A 22866-nucleotide genomic window follows, 5' to 3' on the forward strand; every position below is an offset into this window, starting at 1 on the left:
CTGTTGAGCGCAAGAACACAATGGCCAATCAGAGGTGTGTAAGAATCCGCACAACAGCTCTCAAAGCATCACATTTTTAAAATTTCAGTTCACTTTTGACAACACTAATAGGCGTTATGCTGAACATCACATGAACAAGCAGGAAAACAGGTTTCATTGCATCCAGTTGTTGGAGAAAGTGTTACTGGCAGTACAAACTGACGGCGATATCTGTGGACTATTAAGGTAATCAGCTAACCTAGATAGTTATTTTTATTGTTGGCATCTTATTCTATTTAAATATCCATATGTTAGTGAGAAGAAGAAAAATAAAAAATGTAGATAGTCTGCATATGCGTTTGATATCGGTTATGCTCGTCTTTGCTCTCTCCTTTGAAGGTATCTTGAGTAAAACGACTCTATATTTAATGAAGCAAATACTGTGCAAAAGTCCTGAACCGGAAGCGATGTAAGCTGTTTTACAGAATACAGAAGTTTGTTGCACACTGGATCTTGCAAGAAGAGAACACGGCATATTATGCTTTTTTTCCATACTGTCAAGCTCTAAAAAGGATAAAAAAAAAATACCATAAAACTTGCATTGATTCATGCACTACCTTTCCAAGTCTTCAGAGGCAAACGACAGGCTTCAGAGAGGATGTACTGTATACTGTAAAATATATTGCAAAAATCATACAAACTACTTAAACTCTATTTTTATGGTACTTGTATTTGTAGAGTCATTTTTTTGGAGCTCAACAGCCCCATTTCTCATCCACATATGGGAAAATAACAGCAAAGTACCTCCATTTGTGTTCCAAGGAAGAAAGAAAAACAGGTTTGGATTTAACAGAAGAGTAAAGCATTATGACAGAACTTTCATTTTTGTGATGGCCTGAACAAATTGGAAAAAATCATATTGCAATTATGACAAAAGAAGGGTAACGACAGCATGCACGATAAGCTGGAATTGTACTGTAAGATACATCTATAATTTGTACTGCATAAATAATACAGAATGATTAATCAAATTTTTTCACTGACGTTTCTTACAATAAAGTTATACATGCAATTTGTATTTTCGCTTGCTATGCATGGTATTGATTTAAATTTGTTTGTTGACTGTTTTGTTTTTTAAATGGGAATGAAGGTTTTTGCACGAGCCAGCTAGTTCCAATATCTTAACATTTTTGAGAGCTTGTCATAAAACAACACTGTATGTACTTAGACACAATATATATGCATAATCACACACACATGAACAATGAATCCTTCCTTATAATTCATTCCAGGCGTTTAAACTCCAGACTACCTGGCTCTGTTAGCAAATTAAATCCGCTCTCATCTTAAGAGACGGCTTCATTTGTTTTTAACTGCATTTGAACACACCGACTCTGAACCGCGGTCCCTTACGTGAGGCGTGTTGGCAGAGCTCGGCCCCTAATGCCCAGCTCTATTAGGGCACAGTCTCTCTACTGGGCTTTGGCAGAAACGAATCCACATTTTCATTCTAACCTCCTGTAGTTTCTTATTCTTTTGTATGAAATTAGAATTTATTAAAGCACTTTGGACAAAGGCATGCTGAGAAAAGTAAGAGCCAAAGTTGGTATCTTTAGCCGGATTGGAAGTGGAGAGCACACGCCTCTGGAGGGACTGAAAGTGCTTAGGAGTGATTCTCATTGGTAAGGTCATAGTTTTAACAGTCAGTCTGAGGTTTTCACTGCATAACAATCTCTAAACTCTACGCTTATGATGTTACCTTACACAAGCAGTGGACAGCAAGAGAGACAAGAGCAGATGAACAAACAAAATTGACATGTAGGCCTATAGGGGTGAGCGGGGCTAGTTGTAACATACATGGTTTAAAAGTTTCCATACATGCTAGTAGCAAAAGTGTGTGTCTGTGTGTGTTACAATGTGCACCGCCATTACAACTAGGAAATTCTGACGTTATCGATGACTTTTATACATTTTATTAAGAAACAGGTAATAAAGAGTCAGAGTAAGTGTTCATAAATGATTCATTATTATGTTTTGATGCTGTATAGCTGTGTATTTGCACTGCGTTTCAATGTGCGCCGCCATTCTTGTAACACTGCGTAACAATGTGTGCCGCCATTACAACTAGGGAATTCTGACGTTAACGATGACTTTTATGAATTTTATAGAGAAACAGGTAATAAAGAGTAAGAATAAGTGTTCAGAAATTATTATTATTATGTTTTGATGCTGTATATCTGTGTTTTGCAGTGTATTCACAGTGTTTCAATGTCCGCCACCATTGTTGTAACTCTGCGTTAAAATGTGTGCCGCCATTACAACTAACATTCTGACATTATTATGAATTTTATAGAGAAACAGGTAATAAAGAGTCAGAGTAAGTGTTCATAAGTTATTAATTATGTTTTGATGCTGTATAGCTGTGTATTCACACAGCGTTTCAATGTGCGCCGCCATTCTTGTAACTCTGCGTAACAATGTGCGCCACCATTACAACTAGGATATTCTGACGTTAGCGATGACTTTTATGAATTTTATTAAGAAACAGGTAATAAAGAGTCAGAATAAGTGTACAGAAATTATTATTATTATGTTTTGATGCGGTATAGCTGTGTTTTGCAGTGTATTCACACTGTGTTTCAATGTCCGCCGCCATTGTTGTAAGTTAACTCTGCGTTACAAAGTGTGCCACCATTACAACTATATTCTGACATTAGCGATGACTTTTATGAATTTTATAGAGAAACAGGTAATAAAGAGTCAGAATAAGTGTTCATAAGTTATTAATTATTATGTTTTGGTGCTGTATAGCTGTGTTTTGCAGTGATGTTTTGAACTATGCCTTATAGCTGTATTTTATGGTGTATTCATTGTCAAACTCAAAAATTAGTTTATTTTTAATTAGGCTATTAAAATAATTGCCATAATTTTACATGAAAAAGTTAATAACGGTATTTTGTTGACAAAATATTTTAGTTTGCCTTGTGTATTGTTTCCATTTTGTTGAATTTGATCAGATAACATTTTAAGATGTCATTAAAGGGTTAGTTCACCCAAAAATGAAAATTCTGTCATTTATTACTTACCCTTATGTCGTTCCACACCCGTAAGACCTTCGTTCATCTTCAGAACACAAATTAAGACATTTTTGTTGAAATCCGATGTCTCCGTGAGGCCTGCATAGGGAGCAATGACATTTCCTCTCTCAAGATCCATAAAGGTACTAAAAACATATTTAAATCGGTTCATGTGAGTTCAGTGGTTCAATGTTAATATTATAAAGCGACGAGAATATTATGGAGCGCCAAAAAAACTAAACAAAATAACGACATATTTAGTGATTGCCGATTTCAAAACAATGCTTCATGAAGATTCGGAGCATAAACGAATCAGTGTATCGAATCTGCTGTTCAGAGCGCCAAAGTCACGTGATTTCAGCCGTCGGCAGTTTGACACGCAATCTGAATCATGATTCGATACACTGATTAATTTATGCTTCGAATCTTCCTGAAGCAGTGTTTTGAAATCGGCCATCACTAAGTCGTTATTTTAATTTTTTTGGGGGGCGCACCAAAAATATTCTCGTCGCTTTATAATATTAATATTGACCACTGAACTCACATGAACCGATTTAAATATGTTTTTAGTACCTTTATGGATCTTGAGAGAGGAAATGTCATTGCTCCCTATGAAGGACTCACAGAGTCATATCGGATTTCAACTAAAATATCTTAATTTGTGTTCCGAAGAACCCTTAACACATTAAGGGTGTGGAACAGCATGAGGGGGAGTAATAATTGACAGAATTTTGGGTGAACCAACCCTTAAGCAGTCACGTTACATGTTGTCACGTCACTTCCTTTCTAAATAAACAAAAAAGTATACACTGTATTAATGAAACAAGACCACATAATTGTACTAGATGTGTGAAATTTAAAAATTTACACTAAATGAGTAAGTCAAAAAGTGTTAGGTTGTGTCCTGCTCTCCCCTACACTTCTACCGGACAACCGGAACAAAACAAACAGGAAGCAACTTACCAGAAATGTTTCAGGATGTCAACACATACATTCAGTGTCATGGCACTTTATTGCATCTATTTTGCATTCGATTTGTGTAAATTAAAACTCTGCTAAACTAATCCAGTGTTAACATAATTTACCAGAGAGGAGCCATTTCTTCAAGGAAGGATTAGGCCTCAACCTCGAGCAGATAAACCCAACACTGACATCTACTGACTGAAGTACACAGATGCAGTCTTCATGAAGGGCTCTTTGTCAAATATCTTGGGCACAGCTATATTTACACCTTCTTTCATTCTGTATATATCTCTATGTAATAATATATATTTATAAACAAGATAACAAACATCTCCACTAGATGGCAGCAGCTGCTGGTTTGTTGATGAGGAGTTTGCTCAGATGTTTGATGGACTTCCTGCTGTCCAAAAAGCTTCCTGCTTTTTTTATTGAAAGAATAAAAATTGACTGAATGAATTGAGTGATTCAATTAAGTTAATGAATCCATAAAAGTTGATTGTTTTTTAACTTACAATACCATTCCTACTCAGAAATCAGCATTGAGGTCATTAGATATTTGCTAGAAATGTCACTACATCATCGCATCATTTCTTGCAGTAAAATGTTGTTGTATTTCAAGGGTTTCAGTCATAAACAGTTCAGATTCTTTGCTATGAAATTGAAATTTGAGAAATTCTTTTATCTGTGCTGATTAAACCTTAGTTATACTTTAATCACGTAATTTGTTAGCCATTTTAAAGACCTTTTTTATAGATATGTTAAAACTTAATTTATAAATGTATTTAATAAATTTAAAATAATTATAATAATAACTTAAAATAATTATACATTTATTCATTTACCCAATATTATTATTTTATATGCATTTATTTTATATTATTGATTAAACCTGATTAAACCTAAAATTGCGTAGCAGTTTTTATTAGTTTTATTTTTATTAGCCAATTAAAAAAACATATTTCTTAAATAATTTACATAAATTATTTCTTATTAATGTTTAAGATGATTAAACCTTTATTTAGCCATGTTTCATTTTTTAAATGATTATTTTATTATATTTTTATTTTATTATTAATAGCCAATTTAAAGCAAATCAATACTTAATTTCGCCATTTTAATTATAAATTTAGTTTTTTTAATAAATATTTAGTTTTTTATTATTTTAGTAATAATGTAGTAATATTTAAATTTGTATTTTATATGCATTTATTTTTTTATCATTTTTGTATTATTATTAGCCATTTAAAAGCAGATGTATTTTTTTTAATTAATAAACATTATTTATTAATTTTTAAGATGATTAAACATTTGTTTAGTCATGTTTCATATTTTAAATAATTATTTTATTATTTGGTTTTAATATATATATAGCCATTTTTGTTATTTTATATGCATTTATTTTATATTATTAAACATTTTGAAGCTGATTAAACCTAAAATTGTGTAGCAGTTTTTATTAGTTTTAATTGTTTTTTTTTATTATTAGTCATTTATAAGCAGATTAAACTTTATTTATTCATTTGCATTATAAATGTATTTCTCAAATATTTTTATTTTTTTTAAACCTTTATTTAGCCATGTTTCATACTTTAAATAATTATTATATTTTTGTTTTAGTTTTATTATTAGGCAATTTAAAGCAAATTAATGCTTAATTTTTATTATTTTATATGCATTTTCTTTTTTACTTTCTTATGATTAGCCATTTGTGAAGCTGATTATTAAACCTTAATTTAGAAAATAAACCCAACAAAAATAAGACACAGGACAATGATGTGATTTCATAATGCATTTGTTTGTTTATTTGTAAATCCTTGGCCTTCTGCAAGGCAAACAATCAGTGGTGTGTGTGCTTTAAAAACCTGTGCAGTTTTTCTCAGCATCATTCTCAGGGAAACAGAGGCAGGACGTTTAAGGTCAGAGGTCATGTGTCTCATACAGTTGTTGTTTCTGTGCAAGATCACATGTAATATAAATGTTTGCTGATGTCACAGCATGTGTTTGTGCCTTTCTTCCTAACAATACTTTAGCCGTATCCCGTAAAAGCAAAATAATCTCACTCGCTCTCTTTATATGTGATGGGTATATTTGCTGCTTTGAAACCAAAAGTCAAACATGTTCACATTTGCGATGGCTGATGAGCACAATGTTAAAGACGGGAATAAAACAACTTTTTGACACAATGATATCGTTCATAAAATGTAAGACAATAACTCTGTATCTAATAAATAAAATGGCATGAAACATTCACATACATGCTTTATCTCGCTGTCTGCAACAGTGCATAAATACAAACCACCTACAGCTTTACAAATTCTACACGAATCGCTTAATAAAAAATAAAATTAATTAGTTGAACAAACAAAGAGACAAAACACTATTTTACAACAACTGGAATGATCCGTCATGAGAAAGACGATTTAAGACCAAAATAAAACAACCCATTTAAATATGTTATAAAGGAGACAAAACAATGTACAGTTTTTAAAACTTTAGTAGCCTTAGTATATTACAGATAGATACGGTCTTTTAGTAACATCGAGGAGAAGTGCATAGCAAAATAGAGCGTAATTATCTTCCAGTCGCGGTGTAAAATCCTGATCGACTGACGTGTAAAAAAGCATCAAACTCAAGCATTTAAGGCAGATCAGATCATTTGAAATTGGCATAGTCTGAGAAAATGTCGACAAAGTCCTGTACCACTCTGTAGCAGAAGTCATACTGTTCCTGTGGGCAGAAAGAGGGAACAATGAGCAAACCGCTTTATGACCATTCAGTCTTTACTTAGAGGTCAGTCAGGTCATTCAGAAATAATGTTTTTTGTCACTGTATTGTAAATCTTTTTAAAAATATTTTAATATGAATTGATTACTAATTAATAATTAACATTTTTATTGAATTAATTTATATTATTTAAATTAAGTCATAATAAAATTCATTCATATTAAATTCATTCGGAATAATTATTTTAATCATGGTTGTGATATTAATCATATTAATTCAATAAATATTACCAATTAAATACTAATATAATACTTGTATTAAATCATGATAAAATTAATTAATTATTGAATTCATATTTTTTTTTCCAATATTGCTAATTAATGTATATTATTATTATTTCATTAATTAGGTCAGTATAATTAATAAATATTTAATTCATTTGGAATTTACATTAAAACGATTATTTTAATCATGGCTGTGATATTAATGTTATTAAGTTAATGAATATTACCAATGTATTAATATTAATCATTTATATTATTTAGCAATTGATTATTAAAGTCTTTTAAAATTGACATTACAATTATTTTTTGGTATTGCTAATTAATTTATATTATTATTGTTTTATTATTTATATTATTTGATATCAATTCAATATGATTCAATAAAATGAATTAATATTAAATAAAATTGGAATTGACATTAAAAGGATTATATTATATTATTAATCAATATTACCAATTATTTTATACTAATAATTTATATTATTTAGCTATTTATATTACTTGTGTTTTAAATTAATATAAAATTGACATTAAAATATTTTTTTAAATATTTATATTATTATTATTTAATTAGTTTATATTTATTGATATGAAATTCAATATGATTCAATAAAATTAATTAATATTAAATTAATTTGGAATTGACATTAAAATGATTATTCTAATCATGACTGTGATTTTAATAATATTAATTTAATTAATATTACTAATTAACTTACTTATTATTAAATAATAATTCAATTAATTAATTATTACATTCATATAAGATTGACATTAAAATATTTTTATATGATTATTACTTGAATTAAACATAATAAAATGAATTAATGAATTCTTTCAGAATACTTTCTTCACTTTTTTTTTTTCTTGGGATGACAAGGGTGCAACTGCAAAAAGTTACCACATTTTTATATTAGTATTCTGGCAGAAACTATGATTACTGCGATTTTTTTTTAATGATCTTGATTAATTGTGCATGTAAATGTGTAATGGATATGAAGTGTGTGAAGGTTTGAACTGACCACTGTCTGCACCATGTGTGGCCGCTGCATTCGTAAACTCTTCACAGTCTGAAACACATCCAGCAAACCCTCGGCTTTCACTCGCTCCAGAATATTACTGAGAGCGATAAACGTACCGGTCCGACCCGCTCCGGCACTGCAGAACACACACATGAGAAAACAATGAGACACGACAGAGTCAGGTTAGGAAAGAGCTGGTTGAGCATAAGAACCTGTCAATTTCAAAAATGGTTTAAATGCAAACAAAAGGTTTAAAGGCTTAATCAATGCTTCTGGTCTACTGACGTACGAGCGCTCACAGGAGCAACGTTGTGACGTGACGCAAGTGCATTGCAATGTTTGTGAGAGTAGTAACGTGGAAGCACAGTTGACCGCCACGGCTTTCCTAAAAGGAGAAGCAGACAGGTTTGGTTCCGTGTCACTTCTCACGCAAACTTCACAACACACTCAAAAGTCACCGGGCAACTGGTGAGTAACAGTTTCAGTGCTGATATTTACTCTCATTTGGCGCTTTGAGCCCTGGCTAACATGCTGAGGATGTCCTGCAGATGGCGCCACAAGCTTGTGCAGCGCTGTCAGGAGGAGCAATCCACGCATTAAATAAATGTATTAGAAAATGTAACATTTTGCAGTTTACTTAGTTATTGTGTGAGGCATTTTCATGATTTCAATCATACAGTAACCACCCAGACCTCAACCCAAACATGTGTTTCTCAGATTTACACAATTCACTTGGGTCATAATTTTAAGGCTGAAAAATACAGAAAAAATCGCATCCCTGTGACATTATCTGACATTAGAGAACTGTGAACATGAGAACATGTTAAAGGTGCCATAGAATAAAAAAAATGAATTTACCTTGGCATAGTTAAATAACAAGAGTTCAGTACATGGAAATGCCATACAGTGAGTCTCAAACTCCATTGTTTCCTTCTTCTTATATAAATCTCATTTGTTTAAAAGACCTCCGGAAAACAGGCGAATCTCAACATAACACCGACTGTTACGTAACTGTCATGATCATTAATATGTACACCCCCAATATTTGCATAATATAATAATAACTGACATGATCCATGATATCATGATATTTTTAGTGATATTTATGAATTGTCTTTCTAAAAGTTTTGTTAGCATGTTGCTAATGTACTGTTAAATGTGGTTAAAGTTACCATCGTTTCTTACTGTATTCACGGAGACAAGAGCCGTCACTATTTTCATTTTTAAACACTTGCAGTCTGTATAATTCATAAACACAACCTCATTCTTTATAAATCTCTCCAACAGTGTGTAATGTTAGCTTTAGCCACGGAGCACTGTCAAACTCATTCAGAATCAATGTAAACATCCAAATAAATACCATACTCACAGGAATCGACGCATGCATGCAGCATGAATGATGAACATCTTGTAAAGATCCATTTGAGGGTTATATTAGCTGTGTGAACTTTGTTTATGCGGTTTAAGGCAAGCGCGAGCTCCGTGGGGGTGGAGCACGGGAATTAAAGGGGCCGCAACCTGAATCGGTGCATAGTTAATGATGCCTCAAAATAGGCAGTTAAAAAAATTAATAAAAAAAATTCTATGGGGTATTTTGAGCTGAAACTTCATAGACACATTCAGGGGACACTTATATTACATCTTGTGAAAGAACGTTCGATGGCACCTTTAAACTATTGAAATCTCATGGGCTACTTCAAGAAAATATTTTACATCGAAGGGGTTCGGCTGACAAAACCGTTGGGAAACCCTGGTCTAGTTAAATCTAGTTAAAGGTGTGTGTTTTACCTGCAGTGCACGACGATGGGGTGGTTGCCCGACTGCTGCTGTTGTTTCTGCACCGATGCAATGATGTCGATCATCCCTTTGCCTTCGGCTGGGATTCCGATCTCTGGCCAGCCGTGGAAATGAAAGTGCCGAACCAAACGTGTCTGCTTCTCCTGTTAGGAAAACACACACACAAACATGCCTTACAATTCATCCAAGTGGCCTCCACATATTAACTCAATGCAAATGGAACAGTATGCATTGCAATGCAAGACCATAAAGCAGCTCACCGAGCCGTATGTGAGCACCAGATCTCTGAGACTGAAGGTGTCACACAGCGTGTCTCCTTTAATCTCCACCGTGAATTCCCCGTAAGTCACTGAATCCTCAGTAGGCCAGTACTGAAAACACTTGTCCTGTAACACACACACATGCCAAATGACAAAGCTGACAGGATTTATTCTTGGAATGGAGTGTCTGCACAACTGGATTTGTAAGGTGTGTGTTTGTACCTGATCTCTCTCCTGCAGTTCTGTAAGCATCACGATTGAGTGACACTTCCATTCCCAAACCATCCTCCAGAAATCATCCACCGTGTGCGACAGAGGACCCTGTGTGGCAATGAAATAGTCCTTCTGCCGGTACCCCTGGAAAACAGAAATACATGAGATGAATATTACAGACCAGGATCAAAAATATATATGAATACAAACTGGCTTTGGAGTGTAAATAAAACCGTAACTAGCCAGTTTATTGGGAAATGCAACGTAATACATGGTTTGAATCGTTAAATAAGAATTTATAATTTTGAAGATTAAGAAATGTTTCTTGAGCAGCAAATCAGGATATTAGAATGATTTCTGAAGGATCATGTGACACTGAAGACTGGAGTAATGATGCTGAAAATTCAGCTTTGATCACAGGAATAAATTACATTTTTATAATATATTCAAATATAAAGTAGTTATTTTAATTTGTAATAATATTTCACAATTTTACTTACAGTAATGTTAATTATTTAATCCAAATGTCTACTAAAAACATGCCTGTTTTCCAACATCTCAGTGGGAGTTTATCTAGGGTGTTTTATCATTTGATTTTTTGGTTTGCTAAATAATACTACTGTTTTAAGGACAAAAATATTAATATTTAAGAAAAATAATTTGAAATATACTGAAGAGGATTAGGCCAAGCAATAATAGAAAAATAAAACCATCTCGAGATTAAAGTTGTTAAATTTCGAGAAAAAAAATCATTAAATTACGAGAAAAAAGTCAAAATAAAATGTTGAGAATAAACTCGTTAAATTACGAGAAAAAAACTGTTAAAGTTCGAGAAAAAAGTCGAGATAAAATGATGAGAATAAATTCATTAAATTATGAGAATAAAGTCATTAAATTACAAGAAAAAAGTTGTTAAATTATGAGAACAAATTCGTAATTTAACAACTTTTTTCTCATAATTTAACGAATTTGTTCTCTACTTTTTTTCTCGTAATTGAATGACTTTATTCTCAACATTTTATCTCGACTTTTTTCTCAAAATTTAACGAATTTGTTCTCGTAATTTAACAACTTTTTTTCTCGTAATTTAATGACTTTATTCTCAACATTTAACAACTTTAATCTTGAGATGGTTTTATGTTTTTTATTATTGCTTGGCCCTAATCCTCTTCCGTAATAATATTAATTGGTAAATTGGCAAAAAGTTATTTTTGAATACTAAGTCAAGCTCTAAGAAAACTTTCAGAATTTTTAAAATGAAAAATATTAAATTGACCCTATTTGCTTCTTTAAAAAGTATCCCTGGTATTGTGTTGAAAGAAAACAATGTTCATTTTCATAATGTTTCATCATGAAACGCCTCTGAAACTTGAAAAGTCACTACATACTTACATCAATGAAAGATGCGTTGATATAATCGGTGAACTCCTGACCTCTTTTCATCGAGAGAATGACTCGATTAAAATCATCTGAGCAAATGAATGAGAAAAGACATCAAATGAAATGTACTGTAAATGACTGCATGTCATGATTACAACTAGAGGCACAACAGAACAGGAAAAGGAAGAGAGATTTCGGTTAAACTTCCTTGTAAACAAAGCTAGACAGCACAACAACATACTAGAGTCGAGACAGACGGAAAGGTCCTTTCAAATTACAAAACTGACTCTTAAAGGGATAGATCACCCAAAAATTAAAATTATCCCATGATTTACTCACCCTCAAGCCATCCTAGCTGTATATGACTATCTTCTTTCAGATTAACATTTTGAAGTAAAAAAATCATAATGCTCCAGTGGGTTAATAAAGGCCCTCTGAAGTGAAGCGATGGGTTTTCATAAGAAAAATATATATTTAAAACTTTATTAACTATAATAACTAGCTTCGGGTAGATGGCCGTACACAACAATTGGTAGCGGAAGAGTAACTTCATGACGCAATGACGAATGCGGAAGCTCAGAGGATAGAGCAGAGCAAAACACTGGTCACGAATTAGAGAGAAATGTCAGAGGATTTCAATATAAGAGAAGAGGAGCTTCAAAATCTGGGCAGCCATTCACAACCAATATAAACCTTGGAGGACTAAGGATAGTCATATACACCTAGGATGGCTTGAGGGTGAGTAAATCATGGGATCATTTTCATTTTTTGGTGAACTATCCCTTTAAATATGTTCCTTAAAAAGACCTTAAAACTTGGTTCAACCATTATTTAATAATATTTTTAGATTAGCTGTCATAATTCATTCAGGGTTTTTGATCTTCACAAGTGCAGAAGATTTTAAACTCACATGGAATGATCTGAAGGACTCTGTTTTTCTTCATGTTGGCAGGCAGGTTGCCCGTCCTCATGTTTTCCTTCATAATACGCATGTTTGTCAGTTTCTGAAAAAACAGAATTAAAAATGCATTAAAAATCCATAAAATCCAGATCAATAAACAATTTCACACCACAAGGCATGTGAGGGTACCAAATTTTCACAATACTTTCTGAAGCTTTTATTATGGTATACTGCATTATTATGGCATTGAATTCAGATACAAAACTTAAGTATTGTCGTCCTAACAGGTTTGATGTCTTTTTGTTCTTATATGAAAAATAACTCTGAAATTTAACACAATAAAACAGTACACACACACACACACACACACACACACAAAAACAAAAAACTAAACAAATTTTTCAAACAGATTAAAGTGCAAAAGATAAAGAACCAGAATTTCTGCTGTTCAATAAGCGCCATCTACTGTCAGAGAGCAAACGTGAATTTTCATTCAGCACGTTCTTCTCAGCCACGCTGGAGTTGTTTACATCAGACATGTCCACACACCACTAGTGTCAGTAAACATCCGCACCTTAAACTCCTCCTCCAGGCCCACGCGGTCAAGCGGAGCATTGGTGTTGTGGAGTTTCTGAAGGTGACCCTCCAGAGAAGACACGTCCAGCTCTGTGTCCCCGTACAGGAAGTACTCCAGCAGAGCCTGATAGATGAATGAGTACTGCAACTACAACACACACACATACACACTTTGAGAATATATTCATATATTCAGTACACCATTAAACATGTACGACTGCTTCCATCACCTGTTTTTTCTATAATGACAATAAAAAATGAAGTAGGTAGATGAAGAATTATGCGACATGTGCTACTCACATCTGTCTGAATGAGCTGTGATCTCTGCTCACGTATCCGTGACACGAAACCGAAGACGTCCACCTTCTGTTCTGGGTACATCATGTCAATCATGGCATCAATGACGATGAACGTTCCTGTCCTGCCCACGCCAGCACTGACAATATACATAATGTTCAAAATCAACAAGAATACATTTACTTTGCTGGTCTTATTGTGAATGATTCATTAGCGCACAAAATTCAACATATTGAAGTCTTTATGTATGATTAATTATAAAAGTATTTTTAATGCATTAATTATGCCTTGTAATGCATTGTACGATCTCATGAATAATTGTAACCACAGTTGACAAATGACAAACAACCAATTTCAAATCTGCAAACATTATAAAACCTTTGACCTTTGGTTACAATTATTTATGACAAGATATAATGCATTATTATTATTTAATGCAAAATATTTTACCAAAACCTAATAATTTTACAACTTTTCTTTTAAAAACACCTATCATACAGGGACCACTTTTTCATATAATATAAAAACAAAATATTGATGATCTTGATGGATAAAAATTTATTTTTCCATTTGAATGTTTATATATTTTATATTAAGAAATATAAAAAATGCATTTTATTTATATATATATATATATATATATATATATATATATATATATATATATATATATATATACACACCATATTATATAAAATATAAATATATGTAAAAAATGTATGGGGTTCAATTTAAATTTTTTATTTTTATTTTTTTTGGTGAAACCTGTATGACACAAATTTAATGTATAATTATTATTTTTTTAGTTTAGTTTTTTTTTTTTTTTTGACACCATGAAACAGCTTTCATGAAGTCTTCACTTCAAATGAATTCACAATAATTGCAAGTGAGAAATAAAATATCTGTCAACACAATATTTCCCCTCGCCTTATTCTAATCTGAACACTAGAGGGCATGAGTGATCAACCAACCGAGTGAACAAACCCTCAAAAGGGCTTTTGACAGGAACTGAAGTGCTGTGTATTGCTGACGTTGGTTTAGTTGTTTAGGACACAGGATGAGGGCAGAATGTCAAGACTATGACACACACATCGATGACGAGTGGACAGAAAGGACATTGTGTCATGAAACCCAGACAATGACCTACAAGAATTGACTTTATGTACATGACCAATCAGCTGCGAGAAAGGACCTTCCTTCACCTAATTCAAATCACATGCTAATCGTTCTGAATAATGTATATCATTGTCTGATCAAATTAATTATGCATGCACGACTGACGCAAAAGGGTCTGCGAGGTCTCAAAAATGATTACTGTGGATGGGAGTTATGTAAAATTTGTCCTTTTTCCAAAAGTTGAAATTCAAATGTGCACTTTCATTCTGCAAGTTATTGTTACTTTGTAAAAGTAAAAAGTTTGGCAATCTAGATCAGGAAGTTTGGGCTCAAATGTTGAATCTTGAAAAATAAAGCTTTTTTTATATATATTTATATATAACATGTTAACTGAGGACTGAGGTAAATGTGAGTGTTTTGGCTCATGCAAATGTTGCTGCCACAATGCTAAGGTGAAAAAAAAGTCGATCAGTTATGTGCTTAAGTGACATCACTAAACCTAAAATTTGCATAAACCCTGCCCCCAAAAACACGCAACAAAGGTGGCGATTATATTGCATCTTAAAAGAGGCATTATAGGTCCCCTTTAAATATAATTAATATTTTTAATATTTCTAAAATTATTTTCCTACATTATTTAAAAAGAATTAACTATAAATGGTTATAAATCATTATATAATTTTTCATTTATTTTCTATAATCATTATCTGCAGCTAACTTGCCATTGCTTTAAATGCAAATATAGTACTATAATATCACTTTTTAATTAGATATATAATGATTAACATCAACTCATTAACAAGTGAACATTATATATTGATTAACATACCAGTACTGTGCATTTAAACATGAACATTTCTGAAAAGTACATATCTGATAGTTTCAAGTCATTTTGATTGTGCATTAAACCCAAACCACTGACTTTTTTCCTACTATGGAAGTCGATGGCTTCCGTTAACTGTTTGATTACCAAATATCTCCTTTTGTGTTCAACAGAAGAAAGAAACTAATACAGGTTTGGAACAACTTAAGGGCGAGTAAAAATGACAGAATTTTCGAGAATTTTTGAGTGAACCTTCCCTTTAACTTGCACAGTAATGTATTCAGTATTACTCAAAAGTTCGAAATACAGGCAAAAAACAGTGACTTGAAAGATTTGCACTAATCATTTAAAAGCAGAAAACATGACACAAGGTCAAAACATATTGTGAATCTTTACATGAAGATCTTGCAGACCAAAACTGGTCACACTTCACACCAAAAGTAAATTAGACTTCACACAAGAAGTGTGTCTCTACAGCTTAAGTTCCCACTGACATTCTGAGTACAAGAGTCATGCTCAAAGACAACCCACCTGCAGTGCACCACGATGGGCCCGGCGTACGAGGGGTTCACCTGCTTCACCTTCTTCAGGAACTTGAGCATGCCAATGGGCGAGAAGGGAACGCCAAAGTCAGGCCAGCTGGTGAAGTGAAGCTGTGTGACCAGACGAGGCGTTTTGGTGCCGTCGCTGGCCTGCTGTGGTGGAGACAACGAATGATGAGAGTGTGGTGACACAGGAAGGAACGCATTGTCAAAAACACATATATATACACATGCACGTGAACAAACCGAACTGTTGATAAGCCACAAGCACATTTGTTTTAAGACTAAACTGAGGGAAATTCTCTGTGGTTAAATTTTCACAGAATAAAGTGCAAGAACAATTCTTTTAGACATATGTGTGACATAACATCTACAGCGTGCATGAAGATGACTGGACTTCAGTGTATTCAGACTTACATATTGCACACAGAATTTGCGTATTGTGTAGTCCACCAGTACTGTAAAGTCTTCCACAGCAACACGCACGTTACCGTACGTCCAGCATCCCTGATCGGGCCAATACTGATAACACTTATCCTATAGAGAAAAACACAGCAGAGTTACCATAAGATCATCATATATGTACCCTTAATTGTAGTTTATTTTTTTATTTTTTTTTATATTTTTCTGTAATTTTATACACACACACACACACATTTTATATATATATATAAATAAAATAAAACAAAACTAATACAATTCTGCTAACCTGCATTGTTTTGAATGCAAAAAAATTGAAATAAAAAAATATTGCTAATACAGTTACCAGTATTTCAGTTTATTTCTTACTTTTTTCATTTTAGTAGCATTGATTTTTTTTTTTCATTTAAGTAGTATTGAAATAAATATTTTTTTTTTCATTTTAGTAGTATTGAAATAAATATTACTACTAAATATAAATATTTAGTAGTATTGAAATTTATTTTAATATATAAAAATACATTAAATAATTATTTATATATTTCTTACTTGTATTAAATAATTACATTTAATGTTAAATAAATAGATTTATATAGCTGCTAATATAGTCTATTATTTTAGTTTATTTTTTTATTTATTTTTATTTAATATTTCCTTGTACTAAATAAGTAAATAAATTATAAATAAAATCAAAGTTAATAAAATAGTACACACACACACACATATATATTATATATATATATATAATATATAGCATCTTTAATTACTTGAAATAAAAATGAATTACATGAATTTGAATGAATGAATATTACATACATATACAAACACATTTCTTGCAGATGACCTGCATTGCTATGCTTTTTAAATACATACATAATTACTTTTGATTGGCATTGACTTTCATTGATAAACATGAAAATATTTTAAATAAACTATTTGACTGATGTAGTAATGAAACAATGTCTGTTAAAAAGAATAAAAGTTTAAAAAGTCACTCAAAATACAAACAAAAGGCAAGAATACAGTGAAGTGAAAGTTTCCTTCTAATCAATATAAAACCGAGAACACGACGCAAGGTCAAAAGATGCAGTTCTGTAGATAAACATAAACGCATTACATGCCAATCCTGTAGAGTAAATCTGTCCAGCACTGGCACTGAACAGCTGTAAGTGCATTAGAGCAGTAAAGGTGACTTTTAAGACACCGTGATGCTAATCTGAGGTCTTAAAACAGCCTGTCTGTCAATCAGCATTATCCAGCCCGAGAGCGGAGGATAAATCTCTCTTAATGAGAGTTTGCGGAGTAATTAGGTTAAAGCCAGAGAGAGCTTTATCAGCCATTATTAAAACCATTGATTCCAAGTCCTACTCCAAGCTGATTTTAATCTCCTCTCCGTTCTGTGTCTCATTGATTCGTCTTTCTAGAGATGCTCACGGCCGTGATGGAGAGGAGAGAAAAAGGAGTCGTGTGGCGGCTTCGTGACATCTTCGTGATCGAAATGGAGACACTCGATGATGATCAACAAATTAGGTTTATTAAAAGGAACTGATGTGAAATCAAATAGATTTATTCAAAGGTGATTCTGATGCCTTTTTTAAGCATACGGCAGAAGTATGAGAGGCTTGTGCACATCGACTCAAAGGGAAAAAGCATCAAGCAAATGCATATTTGTAATATAATGCTAATATAATGCTACATTAAGCAATAAGAAGCCTTGCAATTCAGCTATTTAATGCCATGCAACTTTCTGACATGAGATTTATTTACTGATCATCTCATTTACACCAGTATTTAACAGGACTGGTGACAAACAAGGAAACATACCAGCAATCCAAAAGAAGGATACACACCTCTTTTCTCTCTTTCAGATTCGTCAGCATTACTATAGTGGCTGATTTCTGTTCCCATATCATTCTCCAGAAGTCTGCAACCGTGTCCTGTTTCGGACCTGAAACATAGAGGTCATCTTATAGTGTCTCATTTTTAGCTACTGAAACCGCTCATACGTGTGACTGCTCACCGAATCTTATTTTTAAATTCAGATGCACTCACCTTGTGCTGCAATGAACTTGTTCTTATCTTTATAACCCTGTGGGAAATGAAACCAAGATTTAAAAAAACAACTTTAACATTTTTGAATTATGAATTCATGCTGTTTTAGGGCAAACCAGGGTGAAAAACATATTGGTCAAACTTTACTTGAATCCTTTATGTACAATGCATTATATTCATAATGTACATCATAATGAATTATATCTTTGCATAAATAATTATAACCAAAAAATGCACTATAATATTTGCAGATTCTGAAATCGGTTGTTTGACATGTTTTAATCATTTATACTTTCTAAAGGCATAAAAAACGAATAGATAAGTATGTATTACAACTGTTGTCATAATTATTCATAAGATCATACAATGCATTATAATGTGCATTACAAGGCATAATTAATGCATTAAAAATTCAGTCAAACCAAAACGTATTCAGACACCTTGAACATTTCATTCATTATTACAGTTTATTCACTATAGTTTAAAAAATGGTAATAAAATATGACAAGATCTCAGAGTTAAACTGTGTCAGAAAAATTAATCTTAATTATGTCAGATAACACTTAAGCAAAACATGGTCAGGTCAAAGTGTGTGAATAATTTTTGGTCCCAAATTTTTAGTTTTACTGGTAGTCCACTGTATGAAGAATTTTTGGGTATAATATAGTATAATATTTGCTATCCTCACTTACATAAATGAACTATAGTGTACTGCACCCACTAGTAAAAAAAAATATACATTAAAAAAAATAATTATATCTAGTGTCTGAATAATTTTTGGTTTGACTGTACTTTTATAATGCACAATATATTAAGGCTTTATGTAAAGTGTTACCAAAATATTTTGCTCTGATAACATTCTTTTTTATTTTCAAAAATATGTTTTACTTTCTCTTGCTCAAGAATTGTATTTTGAACAAGAAATGCACATTTAAACATTATTATTCTTGTCATTTCATTATTATTTAAAATAAAATAGTAAATCCTGTATAACTCTGACAAGAGAGTACTGCAGGCGTGACGTCAATTCGGCACTGGTTCCCTCGAGATTTTCCGATGTGGTTTTATAATGGGGGTTTTCAATTTATGAGTAAAGTAAGGTTCGTGGTAAACATAACTTGACGATACTTGGACGTCGTGACTGCGGCACTCTCTTTCTTTGTCAACTTGATCGCAGTGCACTGATGCATGTTAGGGCATGGCAAATCACTTACGTCAATATATGATGCATTGATATAATCTGAACTTGGGATCCCATCGATCGATGTTAAAATCACTCTGGAATGATCATCTGGATAACAGGAAAGACAAAAGATGTGTTTTATTTCTAAACATAGACACACATTTGATTGCTCCTTCTCAGGCCCTCAGTGAATTTGTAATTTAACTTCTAAACAGACAAAAAATTTGAAAAAAAAAAAAAGTAAAAGAGTGAAATGACATGGACATGGGCACAAGGAACTGAAAGTTGCATTTAGAGAAGTTGAAGTTAGATTTGTGAGGGTGGCAGCAACCATTGAGAAGAAACTTCAGTGTGATATCACAAGAAAATGAGACAGGCTGATGTCTGAAAACACACAGGCAACAACTCGTATGAATCAACAACTTCAAATATGATCTTTATTCCTGTCAACCTCTCCTGCATCCAACACATTGATACTGAGAACTGATTGTTTGCTTACCGTCCAATCTACCAGGACAACGATCAACGATATTCACTTCACCTGGGGTCATAATGTTTTGGCTCATCAGTGTGTATATATATATATTCCCCCAGTAACAGGAACCGTTTCACCATTTGTATCACTCCGACTGTAATGGCGGTCGAGCAAATCCATCATATTTATATTTTATAAATACTACTGCTGTTGTTTCATAAAATGTAGTTTTAAGATTTTTTTTAGGCGAAAATATTATTTTAATATAATATTATTTTGATCTCAAATATGTGACTCATATATAAAAGGGGAAAATTAAGTTTCATAACTTTATAGTTAGGCTTTATTTAACTGAAATCTTGTACTAGAGTGCTACTTTTGAGCATTTGACTCAATTGTATGCTTGTGTTTATGTCTTTTATAATGGCTGTTGTTAATTTAAATATTGTTGATCAATAAATATTATTTTGTATAAATAAGATGGCAAATTTACAAAGGGTTCATCAATAGTATCAGTGAAAGTTACATTATTATGCCATTAGATGATGGCAAAGACTAGTGAGTCAGAACAAGGGAGTGTGTGGAAAATAGCAGTGTGGGAAATCCCCTTAACTTTTAAAAGGACAAAGACAAAGATTGCTCTCCTCAGCGGACATTCAAACTGATTTTTTATAATGAATATATTACTATGGACATCGACCTGAAGAATTAATGCTATCAGATGCAGGTAATACACTTGTTTAGTCGATCTCTCTCTCATAATACCATAATACTCTATCTACATAAAACCATAAGCTTGCACTGTGTGTGTTTACAACGTAAACATTGTAGGAGAATGACAGGGAAGAGATGAATTTGTTGAATAAATTAGTTATTTTTGTTATGTTTTTGTCCCAAAAAAATATTCTTGTCACTTCATAACATTAAGGTTTAACCACTGTAGTCGCATGGACTATTATAATGATGTCTTTAGTAACTTTCTGGACCTTGAAAGTGGTAATTATATTTCTCTCTATGGAGGAGTCAGAGAGCTCTCGAACTTCATCAAAAAAATCTTCATTTGTTTTCTGAAGATGTGAATGAAGCTCTGACGGGTTTGAAACGAAATGAGGGTGAGAAATTAATGACAGAAATTTCATTTTTGGGTGAACCCTTTAAATCCAGTGTAAAGCTGCTTTGAAACGATCTGTATTGTATAAAGCGCTGAAGATGAAGCGATGAAGAGGAGAAAAGACAAAGAGAAAAAAGAGAGAATTCTTACATGGTAAGATGTTTGGATATCTGTTCTTCTCCTTGTTTTCTTCTTTATTGGCCTCTTCACATGTTCCTTGGGTCGAACCCCCTGGTAATGACTGTCAACAATACAAACTAAACAAGTTAACAACATTAAACCAGTGACCATACCACCCTAAGCACATCTGATCTTGGATGCAGGGTCAAACAGAGCTTTGTTTGAGCTTAAATGGCAGACTGTCTGGGAATTGCTGTGAGCTTTCTACAATACAACTGTGACACTCCAAGTACTTTGCACATGTTGCAAACTGTGTTTTATCTGTATACTGCACTCTACACTAATGCATTGTTGTGGATCATGCACCTGAGATACTCACTCATCGTTAAACCTGAAAAATGGCTTGATTTCATTTAATTGAATTGTTACCCAACACATTCATTCTTACAGAATTGTGTATTTGAGCAAAACCGATCATGCTGTTCAAATTCCCACCAAACTTGTCATTTTGTTATCGCTGAAACCGAATAACGCTTTGTTCCTGTATGTATAGGCCATTGTTTAACCAGCAGAGCCACTTCCATTCCGACTTAAATAGTTTAAGTGGCCATTAAGATTGTTGAGCATAAACATCGTTTCCATGGGACAGAAAATTCTCATGGTTCATTCAATGTGTGTTCCTGAATCATGGGCCTGTGAGAGGAGCAAATCTTGAATCATGCGTCTAAAAGCAGTAGGGAGGGACATTCTCGAATGAGTCAATGCCTGATGACTCCTGAACATCTTAATTCCAGTAATTCTCAGTGGGAAATGAGAGCAGTTGAGCCATCAGCAAATGTGGAAGGATATTTGCTGATCCGCATGAATGCGGCGGAGTGTTTTTGCCAGTTAATAACAGCACGATAATGCACCATCAGCTGCTTTACGAGCCACAAGCAAAATAACAATCTCTCCAGCGAGTGTTACCACTAAACACACAGAAAAACACGACGACTGCTGAACTTTCAGCAACATGAGTGATGTAATCAGTGTAAACAACAATAATGAGCAGCAGCATTTGCAGACGGGAACTAGTTTTGGATTTATTTGTGCAGTTTTCAGATCACCATGATTGGTGTTGAAATAAATGATACCAAATTACCAATGAAATTAAAAACTAATATGCTACGAATCATGCTACTATAATAAATGACATATATATACTATTACTACTACTATTAGTAACTAAAGTCATGAGCGTTTTCCTTGTCAATATTGTTGTATTTTTGGCATCTCTAACCATAATCAATCTTTTTTTAAAGCGCAATCTTTATGTGCACAAAAAAGAAAAACTCACATTATACTCTTCCCGGAAGAGTTTCCCATCATCGGCCGAGCGTATCCGATACTCTTCTTCCAAGTTGTCTACAGGGATGGGGAAATATGTTTTGGATGTGGAAGGGGATCTTGGCAGTAAGACCACCGTCTGTTGCTCTGTAGAGGAATACGGTAAATGTATGTTACAGACAATCACTTGAAAAGTAATGAATCTTTAGGAGATGCAACATTTCA

At 32.9% G+C, this 22866-nt stretch overlaps 1 protein-coding gene across 6 annotated transcripts in view; it reads right to left on the reverse strand.

Annotated features, from left to right (window-relative positions):
- Positions 1-5801: 5801 nt before the first annotated feature.
- The window catches only part of ptprea (protein tyrosine phosphatase receptor type Ea), a 96165-nt gene continuing 79100 nt past the window's right edge, over positions 5802-22866 (reverse strand). For all 6 annotated transcript variants that reach the window (XM_067370150.1, XM_067370145.1, XM_067370147.1 and 3 more), the window contains 16 exons: positions 22652-22788; positions 21346-21436; positions 19641-19717; positions 18427-18463; positions 18225-18322; positions 16372-16491; positions 15944-16107; positions 13477-13612; positions 13175-13324; positions 12610-12703; positions 11712-11788; positions 10329-10463; positions 10107-10232; positions 9838-9989; positions 8050-8185; positions 5802-6746 (listed from right to left, as the gene is read on the reverse strand). In XM_067370150.1, coding sequence (XP_067226251.1) covers positions 6672-6746; positions 8050-8185; positions 9838-9989; positions 10107-10232; positions 10329-10463; positions 11712-11788; positions 12610-12703; positions 13175-13324; positions 13477-13612; positions 15944-16107; positions 16372-16491; positions 18225-18322; positions 18427-18463; positions 19641-19717; positions 21346-21436; positions 22652-22788 — 1805 coding nt within the window. In that variant the 3' untranslated portion in view covers positions 5802-6671. The remainder of the gene's footprint in view (positions 6747-8049; positions 8186-9837; positions 9990-10106; positions 10233-10328; positions 10464-11711; positions 11789-12609; positions 12704-13174; positions 13325-13476; positions 13613-15943; positions 16108-16371; positions 16492-18224; positions 18323-18426; positions 18464-19640; positions 19718-21345; positions 21437-22651; positions 22789-22866) is intronic.

Source organism: Chanodichthys erythropterus, chromosome 19 (assembly GCF_024489055.1).
Source record: "Chanodichthys erythropterus isolate Z2021 chromosome 19, ASM2448905v1, whole genome shotgun sequence".
NCBI classification, from domain to species: Eukaryota; Metazoa; Chordata; class Actinopteri; order Cypriniformes; family Xenocyprididae; genus Chanodichthys; species Chanodichthys erythropterus.